This window comes from Sorex araneus, chromosome 2 (assembly GCF_027595985.1).
Source record: "Sorex araneus isolate mSorAra2 chromosome 2, mSorAra2.pri, whole genome shotgun sequence".
Taxonomy (NCBI): Eukaryota; Metazoa; Chordata; class Mammalia; order Eulipotyphla; family Soricidae; genus Sorex; species Sorex araneus.
Window position 1 is genome coordinate 312,887,312 of NC_073303.1, and position 27,657 is coordinate 312,914,968.

Here is a 27,657-nt window from a genome sequence, read left to right on the forward strand (position 1 = left end):
TTCTTGAGTGCAAAGCCAGGAGTAAGCCCTGTGCATCGCTGGGTGTGACCCGAAAAGCAAAAAAAAAAAAAAAAATTATTCTTGGAGGCTTTTTAGTGTCTTTAAAATTTAATAACTTAGTTTAGGTGACATGTACAATCATGTTAATGTTTATGGTTTTAATGTGCATGAGTCACACCTCATCACCACCACAGAGCTTCAGCTAGTGTCCTTATGCTACTTTTAGTTCACATTTTAATACCCTGCCTCGCCCCCTTTCTTAGATTCTTAGTTTTGTAATCTACTGCCAAGAGTTTGTCATTGTTCAGTACTCTGTTCACTGTTTTGGTTCTTTATATAACACAAACAAATTTTTTCTTATTCTTATTTTTTCCCCTTTGTCTTACCTTATTTAAAATGATACCCTGCCGTTTCATTCAAATTGCATCGAACTGGATCATTTTTTAAAGCTGTATTTGTATGTGGGCTGGAGTGATAGCACAGCAGGTAGGGCATTTGCCTTGCACGTGGTCAACCCGTGTTCGATTCCTCCACCCCTCTCAGAGAGTCCAGCAAGCTACTGAGAGTATTGCGCCCGCACAGCAGAGCCTGGCAACTACCCAAGATATAATCTATATGCCCAAAACAGTATCAATAAAGATGTTACTGGTGCCTGCTCAAGCAAATCGATGCTCAATAGGATGAGAGTTACAGTGATATTGTATTACATTGAATTTTAATACCATAACTGCTTTATTAATTCATCTGCTGTTGAACATTTGAGTTATTTTCATATCCTGGTTATTGTACTTAGTATTCTAATGAAAGTAGGTTTGCACCTATCTTTTTTAAATTATACTTTTGAGTTTTGGAAGTAGATGCCACAAAAGTGGAATAACTGGGTCAGATGGAAGTTCTATTCTTACTGTTTTGAGGAATCTTCATATTGTTCTTCACAGAGACTGGAGAAGACAACCCTAACACATTTTCTTTCCCCAAAGGTTTTTTTTTTTTTTTTAATGCTTTTCAGGACACGCCAGGCTATGCTCTGGGCTTACTTCTGGCTTTATGCTCATAAATCATTCATAGCAGTGTTAGGGATTTAACTAGTTTTAGCCTCATGCAAGACAAATGTCTTAACCTCTATACCATCTCTCTAGCCTCTGGATGCACTTAATTAATCTTATTGTAGTTATTTCCAACACTTTCACATGTCCCTCTGGGAGTCTGAGACTGTGACACTAGGATGATGTTTGTAAGTCCCTGGTACCCACCAGGATGTTGAAGTGCTCCTAGTCCTTGTTCCCCAGTGAGGAGACCTAAAAGCTCCAGGGAGAGGAGTCCTGGGAAACACGTGACTGAACATTGTGATTGCTCTCTGCACTGGAGTCGGGAGCGGGGAGGTGTCTGGCCCATACCAGAGAGGCCTTCCTGGAGGATGGATAGTGTCCTCACCCATCAAGTCCAGCAGGCTCAGGGGTACAAACCAGAAACTCCCTGTGTTTCAACTCTCCCTGTGTTACAAACTCACAAGCATCGCTTGGCTGGGTGTGTCTCTGTGTCTCCCCTGAGAGCTCACAGGTAGAACCAGAGAAATAGAGAGCTAGAGGGACCTCCCTCCCACTGCACCTTGTCTGGAGCAAGCACGCGGTTTGGATACTGCCAGCGAGCAAATAGGTTTTTGGAGAAGGGGGAAAAAAGACTGGATTTAAAAGACTAGTAAGTCTAGGGGGAGAGTGATTAGGCATTTGCTGCGTAGGGTCTAATTTTGGACGGGTTGACTGCATTGCCTTGAACAGTCTTGAGGAAACAGTCAGCGGAGTCAGAGATCATGATTCAGGTGGAGCCTGTGTCCGAGATCCTACCTGATCTGACCTCCAGATCACAGGCTTGCCCTGGCAGAGGTCCCAGCAGGGTCCACCTGGGATACCCCTTCCGCCACCCCCTGCTTCTGAGCCCTGCACCCATTCTCCTCAACCTACTGTTGATTCCACCTGGCCAACTTGGTGTCTTTGGAGGTTCTTTTTGTCTTGTTTTGTCTTTGACAAACAAAACTCAAGTTAGATTGTTTTCCTTTGAGAGCCAGTGAAAGGACATGATCCACACATTCACTCTGAAGTATTAATGGTCTCTGTGGAAAAGTGCTTTTATCCTCTTGTACTTGTCTTTGGTAGAGCCTGGCAAGCTCTCCGTGGCATATTTGATATGCCAAATACAGTAACAATGATGGGACTCATTCCCCTTACCCTGAAAGAGCCTCCAATGTGGCATAGCTGGGAAGAATGAGTAAAGAGAGGCTGCTAAATCTCAGGGCTAGCACGAATAGAGACGTTACTGGTGCCTACTCGAGAAAATCGATCAATGGGATGACAGTATACAGTGATATTTATTTTAATTATTTTGATTAGGGGGACATACCCAGTGGTTCTGAGGGCCTTTTCCTAGCAGAGTTTGGTGGAGACCCTATGGGGATTGAAGGATTGCTAGGGATGAAACCAGATTGGCTACATCAAGGCAAAAGCCCTACCTGTTACAGTCTCTCTTCACCCCCTTGAACACATTTTCAAGAGAGCTTTCAAAGCTTCTATTATGCAACAATGAGCAAAAAGCTACATACAATAAGGTTATAGCAGATGCAGGTTCTACCCCTAAAATCAAGTCAATTCTCATTTTTGAATTGCTGTAGTATCTTTAGTTATTATTGATAGATATTTTAGCTTTGAAAGACAATATTGATAGATGAGAAATAAGTCTGAGAGAATCCAAATGTTTTACTTTAAGCCATTGTATCACTTTCCTTCTGTACATCTTTTACATGAGAACACATCTCAAATTCCACAGTAACCAGTTTTAGAGGAACAAAGGAACTCTTGAATAAATCTTTATTGAGTTAATGATGAAATACATCTAGCTTTATGGCATAACCAGTGATATTGCTTAAATATAAATTTATTTTGTATAATTCTACTTTGAATCACTTTTCAGAACTTATGTTCTTACAGAATTTCCTCCAAGAAAATAAAAATATACCCTAAATGTAATTTTTGTAGATTAGTTGAAATTATATTGGAGTAAACAGAGAAGTAATCAATTCTGTTGGACAATAATCTTTATCAAAATGAGATCAACAAAGTATATTTATATGTTTGTTTAGCAAATGATGGGCTCTGGAGAATTTCAGAAAGGACATTTAAAATTATTTATATAAATGGTTGTATGATTGAAATTCTGACAGTTTGACAAAGTAATGGTGTTGAATAACTTAATGTTTTATTTAACCTTAGATGTTGGAATGCCCATCCATTTAGTTACTCCAACACTGATGCCCTCTCCCTAAATCTTTGAGCAGAACTTTGAAACCTATGTTTTTTTTCTTCCCTCTAAACTTCTCAATGACCCTTATTATCTGTAGGATAAATTCTAAATACCTTAATTGTACTTTAAAATATTTTTTATTTTAATGAATCATTGTGAGATACAGTTACAGACTTACATATTTTAGTGATTACATTTCAATCAAACAATATTTGAGTACCCATCCCTATACCAGTGCCCATTCTTCACCACCAATGTTCTCAATGTCCCACTGCCACTGCCACCCCTTCCCACCTCCTCCCTCTTTCTCTCTCTCCTTTTGGATGTTAAGGTTTACAACATAGGCACTAAGCAGTCGTCATGTTTGGTTGATAGCCTACCTTTAGCATACATCTACCAAGTGATCCCTCCAACCATTATTTGCTTAGTGGTTTCTTCTCCATCTCACCTGCGTTTCCCCCCAGCACATGAGATTGGCTTCTAAGCTGTGGTGCCATCCTCCTGTCCATTATCTCTACTATCCTTAGGTGTTATTCTTCTAATCTGTTACTTTATATTCCACAAATGGGTGCAGTCATTCTGTGTCGGTCCTAATCTTTCTGATTCATTTCACTTAGCATGATACTCTCCATGTTGATCCACTTATATGCAAATTTCATGATTTCATCTTTTCTAACAGCTGCATAGTATTCCATTGTGTAGATATACCAAAGTTTCTTTAACTAGTTATCTGTTCTTGGGCACTTGGGTTTTTCCCAGATTCTGACTATTGTAAATAGTGCTTCAATAAACATACCAGTGCAGATGTCATTTCTACTGTGCTTTTTTGCATCTCCGGAATATATTCCCAGAAGTGGTATGCTGGGTCAAATGGGAGCTCAATATCTAGCTTTTTGAGAAATGTCCATATTGTTTTCCAAAAAGGCTGGGCCATGCGGCATTCCCATCAACAGTGAAGGAGAGTCCCCTTCTCCCCACATCCATGCCAACACCAGTCGCATTTGTGTTTTTGGATGTGTGCTAGCCTCTGTGGTGTGAGATGATATCTCATTATTCTTTTGATCTGCATCTCCCTGATGATTAGTGATGAGGAGCATTTTTTATGTTCCTTTTGGCCATTCAGATTTCTTCTTTGGCAAAGTTTCTGTTCATTTTCTCACCCCATTTTCTGATGGAGTTGGATATTTTCTTCTTGTAGAGTTCAACCAGTGTGTAGTATATCCTTGATATTAACCCCTTATCAGGTGGGTATTGAGTGAATATCCTTTCCCATTCTTTGTAATTTGGTCACTGTTTCTCTTGAGGTTCAGAAGCATCTTCGTTTTAGATAGACCCATTTGTTTATCTTTGTTTCCACTTACTTGGTCAATGGTATTTCATCCTTGAAGATACCTTTAGTGTCAATGTCGTGGAGGTCTTGCTGGCCTTTTCTTCAATGTACCTTATGGATTCTGGTCCAATGTTGAGGTCTTTAATCCACTTTGATCTGACTCTTGTGCATGGTGTTAGGTAAAGGTCTTAGCCCATTTTTTAGCATGTAGCCAGTTTTGCCAGCACCATTTGTTAAAGAGGCTTTCCTCGCTCCACTTCACATTTCTTGCTCCCTTATTGAAGATTATATGATCATATACTTGGGTGTGTGTGTAGGTATATTCAATCCTATTCCACTGGTCTTTTCCAATACCATACTGTTTTAATCACTACCTCTTTGTAGTACAGTTTGAAGTTGAGGAAGGTGATGCCACCCATCTTTTTTCCTCCAAGAATTGCTTTAGCCATTCGTGGGGACATATTGTTCCATATGAATTTCAGCAGTGTTTGATCAATTTTGTTGAAGAATGTCATGGATACCCTTATAGGGGTCACATTGAATCTGTATAATGCTTTGGGGAGTATTGCCATTTTGACAAAGTTAATTCTCCCAATCTATGGGCCGGGGATGTGTTTCCACTTCCTCGTGTCCTTTATTTCTTGAAGTAGCGTTTTGTACAGGCTTTTTTTGTGTGTGTGTACAGGTCCTTTACCCCCTTGGTTAATTTGATTCTGAGGTACTTGATTTTCTGAGGCATTATTGTGAATGGGATTGCCTTATTTTATATCACTTTCTTCTTTCTTATTACTTGTATATAGAAAAGCCATGGATTTGGGGGTATTGATTTTATTGCCTGCAACTTTACCATACAAGTCAATTGTTTCTAGAGGCTTTGGGATTCTCTAAATATAGTATCATGTCATCTACGAATAATGAGAGTTTAATTTCTTCCTTTCCTATTTGGATGCCCTTGATGCTTTTTTCTTGCCTGACTGCTATGGCAAGTACTTCCAGTACTATATTGAATAGTAGTGGTGAGAGTGGGCACCCTTGTCTTGTTCCTTGATCTTAACGTGAAGGCTTTTAGATTTTCCTGTTGAGGATAAGGCTTGCCATAGGCTTGTGGTAGATGGCTTTGACTATATTGAGGAATGTTTCTTTAATTCCCAATCTGCTGAGAGTTTTCATCATAAACGGGTACTGGATCTTGTCAAATGCTTTCTTGCATCTATTGATATTATCATATGATTTTTATTTTTTCTTTTATTAATATGATGGATTCTAATAATTGACTTGCGAATGTTGAACCATCCTTGAATCCCTGGGATGAATACCACTTGGTCATGGTGTATGATTTTTTTGATGAGATGTTGGATTCTATTTGCTATTTAATTGTACTTTTAAAGCACCCATGATTGGTTCTCAGCCTAGACTTTAAAACTTATTCCTGATTTTTCATTCACATAGTCTTCATACCGACCAAGTAGAACAAATTCTCATGCAAATGTTGTTCTTTGTGACACATGTGTCCAACTTCTACATCCAGATATCAACTCCGATATGCTGGCTGCCTGAATTCTCTTCTTTTCTTCACTCCGTGTGACTTTTATAAATGTTTACCTTATTTCATGGCATTTGTATATAGGTCTTAAAGGCTCAATTTTATTCAAAGAAAATATCCCAGGAAATAAGCAAATAAACAAATTTCTAAGCATATATATGACCAGAAAAATATTTCTGTGTTTTTATTTCTTCATGACTTTTTCATACAATGTTTATTACAAAGTAGAGACAGATCATTAATATTTAAGGAGAATATTAAAGGGTCTATGAAAATGTAGAAAAAATGTAAAACATATGGTATGGGCCTTTAAGACTATGTATATTATATTTTTTCATATTTATGGATATTTGAAAACTTTTACTCATATCAAGATCTAATAGTTGTTGGGGATACCCGAGAGTTAGTACCAGGTTAAAGCATGTGTCTTGCATACAGACATTCTGGTTCAATCTCTGGTACTACATTTTGTTTTCTCAGCACCACCAGGAGTGACTGCTGAGCATAAATCAGGAGTAAGTCAAAGTAAGTCAGAGCATACATGGTGTGACCTGTAAACAAAATTTTAAATGATAATAATTATATAATGATCATATATTATAGATGGTATAATATATAGTATAATATAAGAGACAAGAGAGTCTCTTGCCCGCATGCCTGGCTGTCTTCCCCGGGGCCCCTCAGAGGGGATGGGCTCCAGCTTCCCTCCCCACCCCGAGCAGAGCTCCCGGCGGCCGAAGACCACTGGAACCTAGCTACAGCCATCCATGATCAAGGCCCCTCTCCACACGTTCGGACAAGAGGAACCCAGGCGTGTGTAATCCCATCAATGGCTAACATCCAGAGACTTAAAAGCAAGCTCCCAGAAGCGATATATCTTAGAACCTACTTCTCTCTCTGGGAGTAACTAGCAAGCTACTGAGAGTTTCCTGCCCACATGGGACAGCCTTGCAAGCTTCCCGTGGTGTATTCATAGGCTAAAGCCAGTAACAAGCTGGCTCTCATTCCCCTGACCCTGAAAGAACCTCCAAAGTGGCATTGTTGGGAAGGCCGAGTGGAGAGAGGCTTCTAAACTCTCAGGGATAGGTCGAATGGAGAGGTTACTGAGCCCGCTTGAGAAATCGACGATCAACAGGATTTTGTGATTCGTGATAATTATAATATATATTATAGTTGTTCATTGGATTTGATAATTCAGGTTGCAGAGGAAATGTTACAGAACCATGGATAATTGGCATGCTAAAGACATTGGGTGCTATGAGAAATTTAATTTTCTTAGTTAATTTGGATTTAGTCAGAAAATCTTTATTCCTTTATGTTGAAACATTTTTTCTAAATATGCTAATTTCTGAACGTATATAAAGAGCATCCTTAGAATTTTTTTGATAAATGAGGATATTCAAATATTTTTGGTACTTACACATAACTTAATACTTACTTTGCCACACATATAAAGATCTTCTAGCTTAAATTGTATTTCTAAAGTAATTTTTTTTTACTGTGTTTAATTTTGGATGCAATTTTTGGATGGGAACAGAGTTGATACTTTTTATGAATATCATTTATGAATTTAAACATGGAAAGAACCATTTACATGATTTATCATAGTGAATTAATTTTCACATAAAATAAATAATTCAATATTTTAATAAATGCATGCAAATATTTTAGTATTATGATATATATTTTAAGTAACATAAATGTTTTATACTAATGTTTAATATAATAATATTTGTTAAACTTAAATTCAGTCTTCTCTCCAGTTTGGGTTTAAGGTTTTTTTCTGAACATATAATATCAAATTTTTTAATTAGTGCTTTTTCTTAGCATAATTCTTTTTCTTTTCAGACATTTCTGCAAATCACAATAATTTTATGAAATATCAAGAACATAATCATGAACACCAAAGATTTTATAGTTTTACCATGGGGAAAACCTGGAAATTCAGTAAAATTAAAACATAAGTAAGTCATATAGATCTGTGATATATAAAAATAATTACTAAGATTTTTGTAATAATAGTTCTTTTACATGAGGGTGTTTAGAGTTGATCTCAACTTTTTTGATTGTTCTTTAATTTTCTTCAAAATGCTATATTGTTGTCTGTAGAACAAATTTACATATTATGAAAGTTTTAGAATAAGGACTAAAGCTGTTTATGCCACAAGATGCAAAATGGAAACTGGGGTTATTAATTATTAAAGTAGTATCACTATTATAAATATTTTGTGACTTATTTAAGATATAAAATTTATTCTGAGGAAAGTTAAATTGGAATTGAATAAAAAACACTGTGTACTTAATGCATTTGCATCATTAAAACGGTTGTGTTGTATTTATCCTTCCCAGAAAGAGTACCTTATATTCTGAATTGCCCGGGGATGCATTCAGTCAGGTTCAAGTAATTCTGGATATCATGGAAATTTCATGACATTGTTTGGATAGAGATGATTTAAAATACTGCTTCTCTTTGAGATCATCTTGACTCTTTGGAAATTTCTAATACCTTCCTCTTAAATATCTCTAAGGGCAAAACAGAATGGATTGGACCAGAGTATCAATTTTTAATTTAAGTTTTGACATTTCTTGATCCAGATTGTCTTGTGCTTATTAGAATTATCAATTTTTAGATTGCTAGAATTATCAATTTTTCTTTTTTAATGAAAAAAGTCAGGTCAGAATAATCACTGTATTATTAGGATTACTCACGTAGGCTTCTAACTGACTGTTTTGCATGTAGCCTTCTAGTTTCTAATTAATTTCTCTATTATGTGACCAGAATAAACTGGCTGAAATGCAAGGTTGATCAGTTATCTTAAAATTCTTTAATGGTTCTCATTTCTCATAGTATTCAAATCCTAATTTTTCACTATGAATTAATATCTCTTCATCATTTGGCTGCTACTTGAGTACTTCTTTATGCCATTTTCAACATTCTACACATAACTGATGGTGCTAAAGTTCTAGTTTATTGATACACATATCACATCTCTCTACTTGCTTCCATTCTTTTATTTCTTCCTAGAAAACTGTTAGCTGGTTTAATTATTTTATCCTTGGATCTCAGCTCACATTATGTTTGGGTAATTCTCCAAAATTTCTGTGGTTCATGGCTCAATCACATTCTCTCTCTTTTCTTTCTTTTTATACTGGCTACTCTATTGTGCCTCTTATTCACATAGTTTATACTTCTATAAGAAGTAACTGGGTCTACATAATTTTTTGATAAGTCAGCATAAAGTTTTGAATATCTCTGCAGATTTTTTTATACTTGACAACTACTTTGGAGGACTTTCTCTTTGGTCAGTTCTCATCAGATACACAAATTAGTTTACTTTCTTTGGATCTCTTGTTTTTATATTAGTTTTTTTGCCAAGCATAGTATATATGGTTTCTACACTGCTTGATTATTGTAAAACACTAATGTAAAAATGAAGGAAGATATTTACATTCATGATAGATAAAGTAAGTCAAGAGCTAGGTTGGCTTTGATCTACAAGAGTATTCATGACAAATGTTGACAGAAAGACCAAAATTGTTAAGTGAACATATGTTAAAATTTTGATGACTTTAAATATCATAAAATATTTTGCACATAAATATATGATTGTTTTTCTTTGTCCTAAAATAGTTCATGTTTAATTGATTTGCTTCATTGAGAACTATGGGATATAAATGACTCAGTCCTCTTAATTTTCTTGATAATTATGCTAATAAAATTATAATAGATAATTTCTCTTTTCTTGATCTCAAGCATATTATCTTTTCCTCTCCTTTCTCTCCCTTGCTCTCTGTTAGGCATAAAAATAGAAACTTTATATACATTTCAAAATAACAATTTCAACAAAAATATGAATTATACCCATACAGGAAAAAAATCATTATCTGAAGCACTCTACTTCAAACTGCTTGAATCTATTATAAGAGCAGTGTAAAAATTATGTATGAGAGTGAATTGTGATTTTAAATGGTTAACCATAAAAACAGAAGGTTTAAAGAGATACTTTGCTTTGAGAAATATTAATGAAGTCAAATGCTAATTCAAGAAACCATATTTCAAAGAAACATAATGGAAGTAGTGAAATTACTACTTATCAATCATAATTATAACTTACGGCAAAGAATGTTGTGAAGAAATTTTGTCCTGTGTTGTGCTTGTGGATTTACCCCAAACAAACATTCTATATTAAAATCTTCCTTCTTTAGAAATTCTCAGGATTTGAAAATGGAGAAAGTACAGTTAGAGTTGGAGAATCAAGAGATGGAAAAAACACTACTGAAATTCCAATCAACAAGGAGCAAAGAAAAAGAAGAAAGACAGTGGGTTATAGTTTTAGATATTTTTATAATATTTACGCAAATTATTATAGAAATAATATTTTATCTATAATTGTTATCCTAATAAAGAAATATTCTAAATGAATAGTGTGATATTTTCTGATGAACAACATTATTGAATTTTATCTATGCTTTCTTTATTATACATATACAAGGAATGTTACAACCCTAAATGCTTTTATTTTCTATGAAACAGTAGTGCCTTATACACACCAATTTATCTTATTTTATTATTTACTCCCCTGACTCATTCATATTCTGAAATATAATGCCTAATTTTCCATTTTGTCTCATAAGATTGCCATACAAAGGCAATAATATATATGCCTTAATACCTGTTTGTACTTAGTCATATTTATTGATTTAAAAACTGGGAGTGCAGGAATTTATATATCAAAGAATTACTCAACTCTTCAAAAATGTTTGTAATACTTTTAGTAAATTCTCTGTAGAATTGTACTAATAAAAACTCTTAATATTATGCTTGCATTTACGTACTAATTTTACTGATTATTTTTCCTTATTACAGAAATGATATGATAGTAACAATGTATAACAAGTAATGATATGAGATAAGGCATATATCATTAGCTTTAGATTGGTGGACAGACACTTTTCTATCACTTATTTCAGCTTTAATCTTTACATGAACTCATGTGTATGTTCATGCATGTATGTATCTGATGATTTTTAGAATGTTTTTACAGATGACACTTGCTTACAAAAACAAGTGAATTGATTCACACCCTACTATTCTGCTTGATATATCTTAGTTCTTCTTGCCACATTAAAATAAATCTCCATTTTTATTTGTGTGGATATACAATGCTCTTTATTTTTCAGATCGTTAGTGTTTAGTGTTTACAATTGCTTCTTTGAACACTTTTTTACATGCATTTTTGCTTATTAATGAAAAAGGGTTTGTGGGTAAATAGGTCAAACTTTGTATTTTTGTAGACATAGGACAATTTTCTTCCAAAATAATCTTCCAAATAATGTTCTATAGAAAATGCATGTTACATATGCTTTTTACTCATACTAAGTAACATTAGATCTGTTATATATTTGCTTTTGTTTGGTGCTAACTAGTGATCATCATCATATACCTTTTCAGGTATTTTCTGAACCAATAAAGAAAATCAAAATGTGTATTATTTGTTTAAAAGTTATCTTTAAAGTCTGATTCTTAAGGAAAAAAAAGCAAAAAAACTGTGCAAGATGTCTACTCACATAACTTTGGAAATGGAATATTATTTTTGTTTTACATAAAATAGAAAATTTCTATTTTTCAGTGATCAATGCATCTAAAAATTGTATATGCTTTCATTTGACAAAGTTTTCCATGGATCTTGCTGCTCCTCTCAGTAACCTTATGGCCAGTTCTATGTTTCAACTTTCATGTTCTTGGGCTTAGCCTCTACTTGTCATTGAGTTCTGAATACATTTGAGAATCAGAGTACCTGAAGTCAAACTACAAATACTAGTTTACCTTAACTGAGAAAAAAAATTAAATGTTTTTGAATATCCTAAAACTTGACTGAATTTTGAAAACTGCTAAATTCTTTCCTAAGGTCACATTGATAGTAAATGCGATAGCCAGAATTCTAGTTTTCTAATCTTGATTATTTTGTTTATTATCAGTGTGACCTTGGAAAATTTTCATCTCATTATTTTTTTAATAGGATTGGGCCCCCTATCCTTCGACATCCAAAAATTTTGCAAAAATCAAATTTCTGAAAATAAAACCAAATATTTTGCCCTATGTTTTAATCTCTGTCTTATTTAAACACAGGGATGGATTTGAATTCCTAATAATCACTCAATTTGTGAGTTATTATCAATCACTTAGTAAATCCGCTATTTATTTTGGGGCATTATTTTTCCTTTTTCCTTATTTATTTTTGCATTTTTATAGCTCTTAGCTTTTTTGCACATAAAAATTTTTAAAATTGGATCCTCTATGTAACAGTATTAAAATTCCAAATGTGGTATAACTTAGTATATTTTAGAATCACTGAGGATATTGTGGCATTATTGATACCTGATTTTTTATTTTTGGTGGTCTGTTAAATGTTAACAATTGAATTTTCATATTTTGGAACAAAAATCTAGTTGTGTTAATTAGAAAAGAAATGTATTTAGTAATTATATTTTCTGTTCTGTTTATATATATGTATATATATAGAAGGTCAAGTGGATATTACTGGAAATCTGGACAGATGACAAAATTGGAAAATCAATCACATCTGATATCACAAAATAAAGGAAATGTGAAGGTAAGAAAATATGTTTTATTCTCAAACAATTTGCTAAACAAGAAGATATAAATGACATTTTAGACCTTGAATTCCCATGTATACTGTAAAACATACTATTTTAATGATTTTATATCTAATTGGATTTTGATTAGGTTTCATATTAATATGCCATAGCTCTCAGTCTTTATGCTTTTTCTGAAATATAAATTTTAATGATCTACAATTAAGTGAATTTTTGATATAACCTAGGAGCAGATGTTTTCTACCTGTTTGCTCTCTTATTTTTCAATGTTTCCATATTTGTATTGAAAAATGATATTTATAAATGTTTATGATTCTGTATGTGTAGACATTTAACCAAAAATATTTTTAGCTTTTCTAGATATGGAATTGCTTTATCTTTACTTGTATTTTAATATATGTTGCATTATATTTAAGGTTTATATTAGATGAGTGTCTTTATGTAAGGGAGCTGTTTCCTAATGTATAATTTAAAACAAGAGTTGTGACTTTGTAAATGTTAACTAATATAGTTTTTTTCTTTTTATGTGCTATCACTAAACTATTCATTGGCCAGTTGGCATCTACAAACATTTTACATAGCAGTTCTCACTGCTTCAGAATAGCATTTTATTCTTTAGTACTATTATTTATTATTGTTTATTATTTATTATTATTTAGTATTATTCTCTTACTGAGATATGCTTATTTAACTCTTTTTATTCTTAAACTATCTCTCTGAGCTACTTTTCCATGCTTCTTATACTAGTATTACTGTGTCACTCTATCACTGTCATCCCGTTTTTCATTGATTTACTCAAGCAGGCGCCAGTTAAGTCTCCATTCGTCCCAGCCCCAAGATTTTAGCAACCTCTCCTTACTTGTTTTTCCCAACGAATGGAGGCTCTTTTCAGGGTCAGGGCAATGAGACCTATTTGGCATATCGAATATGCCACAGGGAACTTGCCAGGGTCTTCCTTGATCTTCCCTAGTACTACCAGGAATGATCCCTGAGCACCACCCAAAATCCAAAACACACAGCTGGAACGATTATTACAGCAGGTAGGCCTTTTAAAATTCTACTTTGTTTACTTATTTAATAGCACTTATGAAGTGAATAAACTGGAGTTATAGCACAGTGGGTAGGGCGTTTGCCTTGCACACAGCTGTTCCAGGTTCGATTCCTTCATCCCTCTCGGAGAGCCCGGCAAGCTACCGAGAGTATCCTGTCCGCATGGCAGAGCCTGGCAAATTACCTGTGGTGTATTCAATATGCCAGAAACAGTAACAACAAGTCTCACAATGGAGACATTACTGGTGCCTGCTCAAGCAAATTGATGAGCAACGGGACAACAGTGCCACAGTGCTATGAAGTGAATGTGTTGTGATATAACAATTGTCCTTGTTCTCCAGGAGATCTTCATCAGATATAAAAGAGGATGTATATTTAAATTTAAAAAAATATTTTCAAAGAAAATATGATGAAATAAGTAATAATCCCAGTTACCACTACTCTCATAGTTGAGTCACTGTCACTGTCACTCTCATCCTGTTGTTCATCGATTTACTCGAGCCGGCACCAGTTAATGTCCCTATTCCTCTCAGCCCTGAGATTTTAGCAGCTTCTTCTTACTCATCTTTCCCAAGGATTGGAGGCTCTTTCAGGGTTAGGGGAATGAGACCTATCGTTACTGTTTTTTGGCATATTGAATACGCCACAGGTAGCTTGCCAGGGTCTGCCTGTGTGGACAGGATACTCTCTGTAGCTTGCCGGGCTCTCCAAGAGGTATGTATATACTGTCATCCCATTGGTCAACTATTTGTTTGAGTGGGCCCAGTAACGTCTCATTTCCTCTAGCCCTGAGATTTTAGCAGCCTCTCTTTACTCGTCCTTCTCAACAGTGCTGCAATACTACTCTATCCCTACTATCTACTACTACTATCTCCATCTACTACGCTATCCCTACTCATAGCTGAGTAGGAGGATAAAAATATAAGGTTGGGAACTATAGAAGTTGGGTATAGAAAGTGATATTATGTAGACTGGAAAAACTTAAATACTGATGTGCTCATTTTTCTTGTCATATATTTTAATAGACTGGTAAAACAGTTATTTCATAAAATAAAAATTTAGAAATAATTTTAAAAAATTTGTCTATCAAGGAAGTAGGCTGGGATATGATACTAAAGCTAGGGACAATGATGGAGAGAAGTTGATACTGGTGTTGGGATTGATTTTGGAACAATGTCTGCCTGAGACTCAACTATGAATAACTTAGTAATTAAGTAATGTAATGTAATCTCATCAACGACCAAGATCCAGAGACTATAAAACAAACCTCCCGGAAGAGAGACACACAATTTTTCCTGGAGTGCGCAGCCTCATTCACAGCCACGTGACCTCTTTATTTTTATTTATTTATTTTTCCCCCCACACAGCAGAGCCTGACAAGCTACCCGTGACATATTTGATATGCCAAAAACAGTAACAACAATGTGCTCTTTATGTTCCTGGAGCGAGCAGATGCCATCAGGCTACACTAGACTAGCACGTGACAGAGACAAATGAAGACGTTACTGGCACCCGCTCAAGAAAATTGATGAACAATGGAATGACAGTGACAGTGATACAGTGATATTTCAATTAATTTTTATTAAGAAGCCATGATTTACAAAGTTATTCATAGTTGAGTTTAGGGCAGACATTGGTCCAAAATCAATCCCAACACCAATATCAACTTTTCTCCATCATTGTCCCTAGCTTTGGTACCATACCCCAGTCTACTTCCTTGATAGAGACATTTCACTGTATTATTGTCACTGTCATCCCGTTGTTCATTGATTTGCTTGTGTGGACACCAGTAACATCTCCATTGTGAGACTTGTTGTTACTGTTTTTTGGCATATCGAGTAGCTTGCCAGGCTTTGCTGTGTGGGCAGCGGGATACTCTTGGTAGCTAGCTGGGCTCTCCGAGAGGGACGGATGATTTGAACCCGGGTTGGCCGCATTTAATAAATTATTTCTAAATTTTTATTTTGTGAAATAATTGCTTTACCTGATAATTAGTAGTGGAGTTTTAGACATGCCATGTTTTGACACCTATCCTACCACCAGTGTACCCATCCCTCCACCAGTACCCATTCTCCACCACTAATGATCCCAGTATCCCTTCCACCATCCCCACTCCATCCACCCCTTCACCCCGCTTCTGTGGCAGGGCATTTCCTTTTGATCTCTCTCTTCTTTGGGGTTTTGTGGTTTGCAACAAAGGTATTGTATGGCCATCGTGTTTGATCTATAGTCTACTTTCAGCCCACATCTCCCATCCTGAGCAGATCCTCTAGATCCCCTTTACTTGGTGTTCCCTTCTCTATTTGGGCTGCCCTTGGAGTATATTGAATCTATGTATTAATTTAGGTAGGATGGATTGAAAATATTAATCTTCCAGTCCATAAACATGAACTATATTTATTAATTTTCTAAGATCTTTTATTTCCTTCTTAAATGATTTATGGTTTTCTTAATATAGTTCTTACTTTTTTGTTGTTAAAATTTTTCCTAGGTGCTTGATGTGTGTAGACATTATTTTAAATGAAGTAAACTTTTTGATGGCTTCTATTTTCTAATTCATTACTTTTATAAAGGAATGACAGAATTTTGTGTTTTGACTTTGTAGCTGTGTACTTTACTCTCTTGGTATATTATTTCTAGGAGCTTTTTTAATGCTGTCGAGGATCAAAACCTGGTGGGCTGTGTACAAGGCAAGTGCCTACTTGGTGTACTAAGTACACCAGTGTACTAAGTACTTCCAGTCCTGCAATGATAGATTAAAAAAATGTTTTAAAATTATATTTTTGGCAGGCACCTTTCTTATTCTCTGGACACTATGGTTTGCAGTACAGGTACTAAGAGGCCATTGAGTTTGGTACTTGGTCTCCTTTCAGCATGCATATCCCATCCTGAGAGATCCCATGAACCATCATTTACTTGGTGGTCCCTTCTCCATCCCAACTACCTTTTCCCCCAGCACGTGAGGCCAGCTTCCAAACAGTGAAGTGATACTCCTGGCCCTTATCTCTACTGTCGTTAGGTGGTAAACCTGAGTGCCTGAGAACAGATGACTAGTTAAAGAAACTTTGGTACATCTACACAATGCAGCTATTAGAAAGGATGAAATCATGAAATTTGCATTTAAGTGGATGGACATGGAGAGTATCATGCTAAGTGAAATTAGTCAGAAAGAGAGGGATAGATGTAGAATGACTGCACCCATTTGTGGAATATAAAGTAACATAACATGAGACTGACATCGTTTATATTCATTAGCATCTTCAATTTCTTTTGTATGGATTCTTTCATACTTGGAATGAATTATTCTTAGTTGATTGAATATATCTTCCAGTTATTGCTTAAATTTTCATTGATGTTGTTTATTTGATGTCCTCCTTGACCAGGCATGAGAATTTTAATTAATTTGAGAACTTCACTAGACTTCCATATCTTTCTTCCATTGAAGCTGGATTCCTTTATTTCCCAAATGTTTTTAAAGTTTTATGCACACTGAGATTGGAGTTTTATATTTATGATTATCTCAATAACTATCTTATTAATTATTTACTCTAGACTACTTATCATGTCTTGACTATTCTATTTCAATATTTTGATATTTCAGTGGGAGAGGAAGGACTAGATATAGTTCTTTTCATTTAGTTCCCAGGGACGGGGGGTGGTTGGGATGCAGTACCCTGGCACTGAGTAAAAGAACGTGATTTCTAACCAGTCCTCAAAATTCATAGGGTTGGTAGAATCGAGTCATGAGGAGTTTTTAAAATTCACATCAGTTCAGGTGAGTCTATATGGCTGGACACTGGACAGATACCATTGTAGAAGGGGGGGGGTCCTAAAAGTTGCAGTGTGGCAAATCTATCTGATAGATTTGAGCAAAAGGACAGCAAGATTATCTTGATTATTTCTGATGGTTAATCTTGTTCAACTACCCCTTTCATTTGGAGTTGATAGTGCATAGAACAAATAATACTTAAGCTGTTTTGATCATGCTTCACATGTGTCAGTTCAGTCCGAACATAACCTACCTACACATTTACTTTTAATGTATTATAAGTAGAACTTATTTGTACATCTTTTTGTTTACTAACATGTCAAGTTATTGTAAAAATGAAATTTGGAAGGAGTCAAAAATGAAATAGAAATTGATGTTTCTGTTTTCTGGTCTTTCTCTGAGCTCTTTTGTATGTTTACCTGATACTTTTAAGATTACATTTAGAGAAGTAGAGTGATTAGAGAATTAGAGTGTTAGAGAATCCATAGGTTTAATAAGAAGAATGTGATTAGAAAGGAAACCATAAGACAAAAATTGTGAGAAAGAAAACTAAGCAGTCAAGTATAATTGTGGTTGGACTGACTATGGACTTGAATAAGGAAGGGATATGGAAAAGATATTTTGGGTTAAAGATTTTGGCTTGATTTTTAATTCCTTCTTTCCTTTCCCCAGTTTAATGAGGTATAATTAACAGAGAAAATTATAAGATATATCAGGTGTACAATTTGATTACTTGGTAAGTATTTACATAGTAAAAGGAGTTCTCCTTCTGAGTTAATTAGCATATCTATCATCTCACATACTAAGCTCCCCGGTTTTGGGCAAGAACACTAAAATTATACTCTTCTTACAAATTTCAAAGATTGAATTATATTTGAATTTTCTTGTGTAGTTTAAATTAAAAAATATGTTCCTTGAGAATTTATAGAAATAAAAAAGGTGCGAGATACAAACCTCAAGGAAGCACAGGTATGAATCAAGTTCAGGAAATATGGCAGGGAAAAGAATGTTAATGCTCTCAATTTTATGCTAGTTAATAGCTTAGCTGAAATTTTTGCTTTAGCTCATAAATAAAGTTCCCACAATAGCAAGAGTTATTTGGTTTAAAATGTCAGTGGTACCATAATTAAGCAATAGACATATAAATTAAAATCTGACTTGTTTGATTAGCTCCGTGATTTTAGGCAAATTGCCTAAACTTATTGAGTCTTGGCTACCATATGTGTAAATAGGCACTACAGTTGAGAAATATATAAACTAGTGCATGTGAAGTCACTTATAATATTTCCTCAAAAGCATATTAAAGTGCAAGTGTATAGCAAAAATGATTTAAAACATTAAATTTGATGTGGTTATTGGAAAAAACTTTATTTTGAGTGGTAAGAAAGAAGAGGGATGTCAATGAGTAAAGACTAATATTACAATGAACCTGAGAACAGACAATGACTTCTCAGGAGTTTATGAGATTAAGGAAATATTTAATTATATATTAGCACTGTAGCACTGTCATTCCGTTGCTCATCAATTTTTTCAAGCAGGCACTAGCAATGTCTCCATGTGAGACTTGTTGTTACTGTTTTTGGCATATCCAATACACCATGGGTAGCTTGCTAGGCTCTGCCATGCAGGCGGGATACTCTCGGTAGTTTGCCGGGCTCTCCGAGATTATTTTATATATATATATATATATATATATATATATATATATATATATATATAGAATAAGGAATATGTGAGTTGGCTTAGCAAAGTCTTTCCTTAGTGGAGGAAAGACTGAAGAGGAGAATTAGAGGTGCCAGTTTTTGGAGGTGTAATCTTTGAGGGGTGTCTCCTTAAGAAGACTATTGCCATGGGATAGAGGACACATACTTTCTGAGAAATTAAAGATGGAAAAGAATCAGGTGGGTGGAAAGGCAAAGTTTTAGAGTTTGCATTTGATTCTGAGGCAGGAGTTGAGTAACATTGATGAGGGAATTAGGAATAGAGAAAGAAAATGGGATAAAATTGAGTTGTGAGGCATAGAGAAACTTTTGAGTAGCTACTTTGAGAATAATGAGGGAAGTTTAGCAATGAGTGACTAAATTGCAAAAGAGTTATAATTGCTGAGATTATTCAGCATAGTAGTGTATGATTTCAGTTGATATTATTTCATAGCTATGGTTTCATAGCTATGGTTCACAATTGTGAGAAGTCTTAAGAGGAAGAAGGTAAGACAAATTGGCTGCTATTTTGAAGCTGTGACCATTCAAAATATTGTATAGATTTAGGTTGGGTTATAATAGTAGAGTAATTGAAAAGCTACTTAGATGTTCATGTTAGCATGTTGTAGGGTTTTCAGTAATAGGATGTCACGTGAACATGGGCATTGGAATCTCCACAATTGTTCTCCATATGCATAATAGAGATAAATACTGAACATATTGCTGAAGCTCAGGTAGAAGAGGATCCTGGACATGGACAAAGACATAGAACTTGAATTTGAATTTATTTATTTTTATTTTTTTTATTAATTTTTTTATTAATTTTTATTATATCACCATGTGGAAAGTTACAAAGTTTTCAGGTTTATGTCTCAGTTATATAATATTCAAACACCATCCCTTCACCAGTGCCCATATTCCACCACCAAAATCCCCAGTATACCCCCCGCCAGAGCCCCCCCAAGTGTATAACTGATGAATTTCACTTCATTTTCTCTCTACCTTGATTACATTCCATATTGCAAAACAATACTCACTATTGTTGTTGGAGTTTCCCCCCAAGGAAGACAGCCCTACTAAGGAAGCATTTGATAATTGGTTTGTCATTAAAAGATTGTATGTTTTCAGTTTTTAGAAAAGGTCGCGCGGCTCGGATGTGTTCCAGTCCCGCAACCCGGAGCCGTGTTAGTTGCTTCTCAGTGTCGCCAGGGCTCCATCCGGAGAAGGTGTGCCTGCTGTACCTCCTCCGTCTGGATCCCTGGAGTTGTTGGCCCGGATTCGGGTCCGGAGCATTTCTCCGGCCGCATTGCTCACCAGAGTGCCTCTGAATTTGAATTTAAAGGTTTGAATTTGAATTTACCTACCCTGGAGGTAGCTTCACTGAGTGATGATTGGGGTTTGTTTTCTGGAAGGACTGCTGAGGATCAGAAAGGGAGAATTTTCTTCTCGCTAGGGAAGGGAAAGGGAGCAGAATTAGAGCTGATTCTTAGGTGAGTTCTGTAAAGCAGACTGTGCTCGAGAAGAGAATTGACAAGTTAATGTGAACTGTTGAAAGAGGTATTTTTAGGAAGGGTTTGCGGCTTTTATAAAATGTTCTATGGAACAACAGAGGAGTCTAGATTTAAGGACAAGCAATGGTTGGGAAGAATATTGGATTAGAATGAGGGAAGTTGATACTGGTGGTAAGATGGGTAAAGGAACATTGTATGTCAAAAGCCCAAGTATATATAACTTTGTATGTAACTCACAGTGCTTTAATAAAATAGAGTTTTGGAGAAAACAATGAGGATATTTGTAACAATGAGAAAAATTTGGATTTAGAATGGTAGATAGTGGCATTTGTGAGAAATTTAAGGTAATTGTAAATATAAAACAGGTTGAATATTGTGTCAGAGTATATTTGGCTAAATGATATGTCTGTTATCCCCACTGATTACATCCATTTAAACTTTACTGCTATAAGCATAAGTATATTAATAAACTGTACACTATATTTTTTATGTATATACATATGCATATCCATCTGCCAATCAATCTAACTATTCATCCATCTATCCTTGACCCAACCTTATTCCACACCCAGCTTTTTACTAAACAGATGAAGATAAGGCTTAATAATAGCTCACAAATTGTTAACTGTAGTATGACATTACTTTGTCCTTTCCCCCACTGCCACAAGGAGCTTATCCTGATTTATCCAGAAGTTTAGGCTTATCCCAGTCACACCCATCAAGGTATTCTGAAGTCACTCCCATCCCTTTGTTTAGCTGTAATTACTCTTTATGCTCTCTTCCCCAAAACAGTTAATCAGCTTTTCCCCCTAATCTGACTCTGTAAATTTGTAAGGTCAGACCTTTCTAGGACACTGAACTTAAATTATAAGTTAATATTGCATTTCTCCTCTCCTTGTGTCTTTTGAATAGTTTACTTTAAACTAATGTCCCTTTTGTATAGATGCAAGAAGATAATATTATTCTTTTGTAATTTGGGATTTAATTGGCTTAGATTATTATTCATTCCCAGGCATCTGCTTTCTCCACTTAAGCCTCAGTTGCCCTCAGTTCCTAGCACCCCAAATGCAGGGTCCTGACAAGGGATGGGACAGATCCAGGGCAAGTGGTGAATTATGTGCTACCCTGGCATCGAGATGGGCCTGGCCAAAGTGCCTAATTCTTAACTATAAGTTAAGAGCTTGATCATGGACAAATGCTGTCATGATCCAAAAGTAACGATGAGACTAGGACCCTGATAGGGATAGGAAAGACTAATCTGGCCTGAGCACTGTAGTCTGAGATCGAGTTGGCCCCAGGAGAGCAATCCTATAAACTTAATACATCTCTTATTGTGTCCATACAAAATGATTAATATTATGAATGCTTACATGTTTGCTGGATGAGGAGAGGAGAAACACACTCATGGGTGAATGGTCCTGCTGAAGGAGAATCTGTCCTAAAAGCAGTATCTTCTGAAGGGAAAGAACTTTATCCCTATTGATGGTGACCACACCTATGTGTAAACCCCAATCCCCTCATGCTCGGGGGATTTAATGAGGCTGGAAGAGTGGGTTGGGGGCGAGATCCAGAGAGAGATCAAGAGACGGGAGAGAAGAAGAGAGGGAGAATGAAATAAATGACAACTGGCAACCAGTCTGGCCTTCTTCCTTCCTTCGCCTGCCCTTGACCAACAGCCACACACAACGGTTCCAGAGCACTGAACATGGGGGGTGAGACAGAGCTGCTTGGAGAAACTGCGAGTGCACATGCCCGTCCGCGTACTTAGATTTTTACAGTTAATTGAAATCACTTGAAGTAAATAATGGTTATCTTCATTGAACAGAAAAATATTATTCAAAATAATAAAAGAAAATCATAAAAAATTCCTAGTAATAGGTTTATTTTGCCTTAGTACACAAATATATATATATATATATGTGTGTGTGTGTGTGTGTATATATGTATGTATATACTGCCCAGGTAGCTTACTATTACATAGTACCTTTTGCAGCTCAAACGGACCATTAAGGTAATATTGGGTGATTCAGATTTGATTGTGAAAACCAAAATCAAACTACCTATAACGTTATAACATTGTCATTTTAAAAATAAAAGTGTAATTCACATAAAAATAGATTATTTCTGTCCTGTTTTCCTTTGTGCTGTGTGTGGTACACAGCATCTGAGTAGCTACTTAACGTGTGTGAGTAACAAATGCCCTTTTGAAGCAAAACCACTAGACTCTCTGAGAATAACTAGGCCTAAATTTTCAAAGATGACGGCAGTTGGTGCAGCCATAGACGTAGAGGCAGTCATTGCTCTCATATTCTCATGTACAAATTAGGCAATTGAGCATGCAAGTTTCAAACTGCAAACTCTACATGAATTGACAGTCTGTGGAAAGTAAACCGTCCATGCTAGTTTGTGTACTTTTAGTGATGATTTTAATAGTACCAAGGCAAGTTTGTGCAATCAGAGTCTGATCTATATTAAAAAAAAACTTAAGTTCCAAGGAATTTAAGAATTATTTGAGATTCCTACAAGTGAGTTATATTGATTCAAATTATTTTTAGTTTAGTTTGGGGAAGACAGGAATTACAAACAGTATTTGAAGGTTAAATCTATCATGCTTAAACATGGGATTCCCTAGATTAGGTGAGTAAGATAATATTATTGACTTCTACAGTTATGTAAGCAGAGCAGTTCATACAAAATTCAGTTTGTCTCAGACTACAGAAATATTGGACTTTGTATCATAAAGAATGAACAGATAAGGAATGGTTAAATCTTTACAATTTTTTGCATACTTGTGCTTTTATAAGAACACTTCTTGGTGATACATGTGTTTTATTTTGTTTTAGTTTGCTTTAAAAATAATGTATGGTATGGATTGAAATAGATTTTAAAAAGGTCCCTTGCCTTTTATGTATTTTCTCTTAATTTATATTCTCATGTATACTTCAATATCACCTATACATTTAAATTTATTTCCTCAAAATGAGTCTTGTTGAAGATGCATAATTTTAATACCTTTGTAATATTTGTCCTAGTAATATAAATGCTTTGAATAAGGGATTGCATACCTGACAGATTCTGTTTCATTAATACAGCTTTCTGCTGGAAAAGTGAAATTGAAATTGCTGAAAGAACAGCTTCAAGGTAAACTATTTATTATCATAGTACTGCATTGCATAGAAATTTGAATTGCATTGAAAATTAAAGCATTAGAATTGTTTATGCAGTATGTTATAAAATGTATAAATTTATATCAACTTATTAATATTTTATATTAAAATGCAATCATTTTGTGTAGACATCTTTCATAAAAAAAGATCAACAGTATAGGATGATAATAAAAGCATTTTTCAAAACTGATAACTTTCATAGCATTTTTCCTTAAAGATAATGTAATCTCTTGACCAGTAGAAAAATTCAGCAGTATAAATTTATAAATTAGAGTTTAACTATCAAAAATTAAAATTACAATTAAACAATACTTAATATTTTAATAATTTTTGGTAATAACAACTATCAATGTTGAATTTATTATAATCTCAGAAGAAAAAAACTTCTTGCTAATAGAGAATAAACAGTGTTTCAGCGGGTAGGGCGTTTGCCTTGTACGCGGCCGACCCGGGTTCAATCCCCGGCATCCCATATGGTCCCCCCCCAAGCACCGCCAGGAGTAATTCCTGAGTGCAAAGCCAGGAGTAACCCCTGAGCATCGCTGGGTGTGACCCAAAAAGCAAAAAAAAAAAAAAGAGAATAAACAGTGTTAGTTCAAATGGCTAAAATACTTTGTAGAGCCAGAAAGACAAAGAACTGAAGCACATGTCTACATGCACAAGGGCCCAGGTTGGATTCCCAGTTACAAATATGCCACCCCACGCTTGCCAGAGTTACTCGTGGCCTTTGACACAGTCAAGCTGAGAAGCACCTACTCGCCATGTCCTAGCATTGTACCATCAAGCACTGCTAGGAGGCCCCCAGTTCAAAATACAGAAATTTATTATAATATATATTTACTAGGCATATATTTATCATATACATTTCATATACATTATAGTAAATGTTTAGGAAGGGTTTTTTTTGGTGGGGGTTGGAGGAGCTATACCTGGAAGTGCTCAGAGCTTACTCCTGGCTCTGTGCTCGTGGATATCTCATGGTCTTGGGAGCCATATGGGGTGCTGGGGAATTGAACTTAGATTTTCTACCTTATTCTCTGTACTATCTCTACACCACCTAGATGTTTTTCTATGAGGAGTTAAATTTGATCTATAGATATGGGACAATAACATAGGAATTTCAGCAAGAGCACAATTACTATATTTTGTAATTATGTGTCTATCTCAAAGGCAGTTGCATATAGCCTTAAACACATGCATGGCAAAAAGGAAACTGTGTTTCCCAGACTACTGGGGAAATTAGATTTGGCCATTTACAATCATAGTAGATAACTAATGCTTAAATATGGTTTAAGAATTCAAAAATGTGGGGGCTGGAGCAATAGCACAGCGGGTAGGGCGTTTGCCTTGCACGCGGCTGACCGGGTTCTAATCCCAGCATTCCATATGGTCCCCTGAGCACCGCCAGGGGTAATTCCTGAGTGAAGAGCCAGGAGTAACCCCTGTGCATTGCCGGGTGTGACCCAAAAACCAAAAAAAAAAAAAAAGAATTCAAAAATGTGTAAAATTTCATTATTTTATACAAAAATAAACATCACTTTTTAAAGTGTCATTTATCTTTTTTTTTAACAGAGCCAATGAAACAACTTAGTCATAAAGTGACAAGTACTTCTCAAAGTGAAAAATCTTTGATAAAAGGAAAAGATTGTGGACAATGTGAGATCAAAGCTGCCCTACTAGTATGTATATTATAAGGAATTAGAATATCACTTTGGCATAGTTTTACACACTTTTAATGACGTAGCCTCCTTTGGTATCCATATATTGTGTTTCCTTTTTACTAATGATGAATTATATACATATCTGAATAAGTACAAAATCTATACAATGCACTAAATCTCTAATTCCTGTTTAAGGATGTAAACTTCCTCTCTCCCCTGGATCATGCTTGCAATCACAGAATATTTACATTTCATCATCTTTAGGTCCTAAACCAAAGCAATGACAAAAATCATTTATGACTGTCACCACCACATATTTCTCTATATGTTTCAAATTTAAACTTCTGAAGTGTTGTCTCTAATAAAATCATCATGTTCTACTCCATTCTCTTATTTATTTGATTTTGGGTTGTAAATTAACACAGAACTTTAATTCATATATCTTAAATGTGGAGAGGTATGACTTTTGACAAAATTATGAACCACTATCAAGATAATAGAATGCCCTTGAAAGTTCCCTTATACTTCTTCAGTTATGTAACTGTTTTACACTGTCACTGTCATCCTGTTGCTCATCGATTTGTTCGAGTGGGCACCAGTAACTTCTTTCATTGAGAGACTTATTGTTACGTTTTTTGGCATATCCAATACACACGGGTAGCTTGCCAGGCTCTGCCGCGCAGGCTTGATACTCTCGGTAGCTTGCCGTGCTCTCCGAGAGGGACGGAGGGAGCAAACTCGGGTCGGCCTCTTGAAAGGCGAACGCCCAACTGCTGTGCTATTGTTCCAAAACTGTTTTACAGTATCATGTATTATCTAGTCTTGAATTTCATGTAAATGGAATTATATGGTACTTTTGTGTGTGCAAAGCTTATTTTGCTCCACATGAATATCTATCCTAATTACCACATTTGTTCATTTGCATTATCTAATATACTGAAATATTTCATTGTACAGGTATAACAAAATAATTTATCCATGCCAATGGCATTTAATTGTTTCAGTTATTTTTGATTTATTTTTGTTTGCAACAGACATTTGTGTGCAAGTCTTTTAATTTTTTTCTCAAATAGCATTTTTATTTCTTAAATTTATGTTGTAAAATTTTAAAATGATACCCAAGACTAACACATTCTTTTAACTTTAACTTTTACTGGTGCAATTTCATGAGTTTTAACAAGTGTATCGTAAAATAAACTTTGATTTAGAGGGCACATCTTTGGTACAGATTATAGTGTAGGTAATAAGACTTTTGACTTTCATGTGACAGACTTAGATTCACAAGTACCTCCAGGTAATCTCTGAGTGCATAGCAAAGAGTAAGCTTTAGACACTGCTACATCTGTAACCCCAAGACCAATAAATCACGATCACGAAATCACATTAATCATTGATTTCTCGAGCGTGCTCAGTAAGCTCTCCATTTGTCCTTTCCCTGAGATCTTAGAAGTCTCTCTCCACTTGGCCCTCCCAATGATGTCACACTGGGGGCTCTTTGAGGGTCAGGGGAATGGGATCCAGCTTGTTACTGGATTTAGCACATGAATACACCATGGGAAGCTTGCAAGGCTGTCCCATGTGGGCAGGAAACTCTCAGAAGCTTGCCAGTTTCTCCCAGAGGGAGAAGTAGGCTACAAAATATCACGCCGCCGCAAAGCTTCTGGGAGCTTGCTTTTAAGTCTCTGGATGTTGGCCGTTGATGGGATTACACACACCTGGGCTCCTCTGCTGGTACCTTCATGTGTGAGGCTTGTGCGAATGTGTGGAGAGGCACCTTGAGCATGGCTGTGGCTAGGTTCCGGTGGTCTTTGGCTGCCCGGAGCTCTGCTCGGGGTGGGGAGGGAAGCTGGAGCCCATCCCCTTTGAGGGGCCCCAGGGAAGACAGCCAGGCATTCGGCAATAGACTCTCTGCATCGCTCTCTTCTGGGAGATTGCTTTTAAGTCTCTGGATGTTGGCCGTTGATGGGATTACAAACACCTGGGTTCCTCTGCGGGTACCTTCATGAGTGAGGCC

The 27,657-nt window shown here is 35.7% G+C and overlaps 1 protein-coding gene across 1 annotated transcript in view; it reads left to right on the plus strand.

Annotated features, from left to right (window-relative positions):
- Positions 1–8,063: 8,063 nt before the first annotated feature.
- Positions 8,064–27,657, plus strand: part of ZBBX (zinc finger B-box domain containing) — a 146,407-nt gene continuing 126,813 nt past the window's right edge. The window contains 5 exon segments of the mRNA XM_055124803.1: positions 8,064–8,131; positions 10,374–10,487; positions 12,694–12,781; positions 23,908–23,956; positions 25,555–25,661. Of these exon segments, the coding sequence (XP_054980778.1) occupies positions 8,064–8,131; positions 10,374–10,487; positions 12,694–12,781; positions 23,908–23,956; positions 25,555–25,661 (426 nt within the window).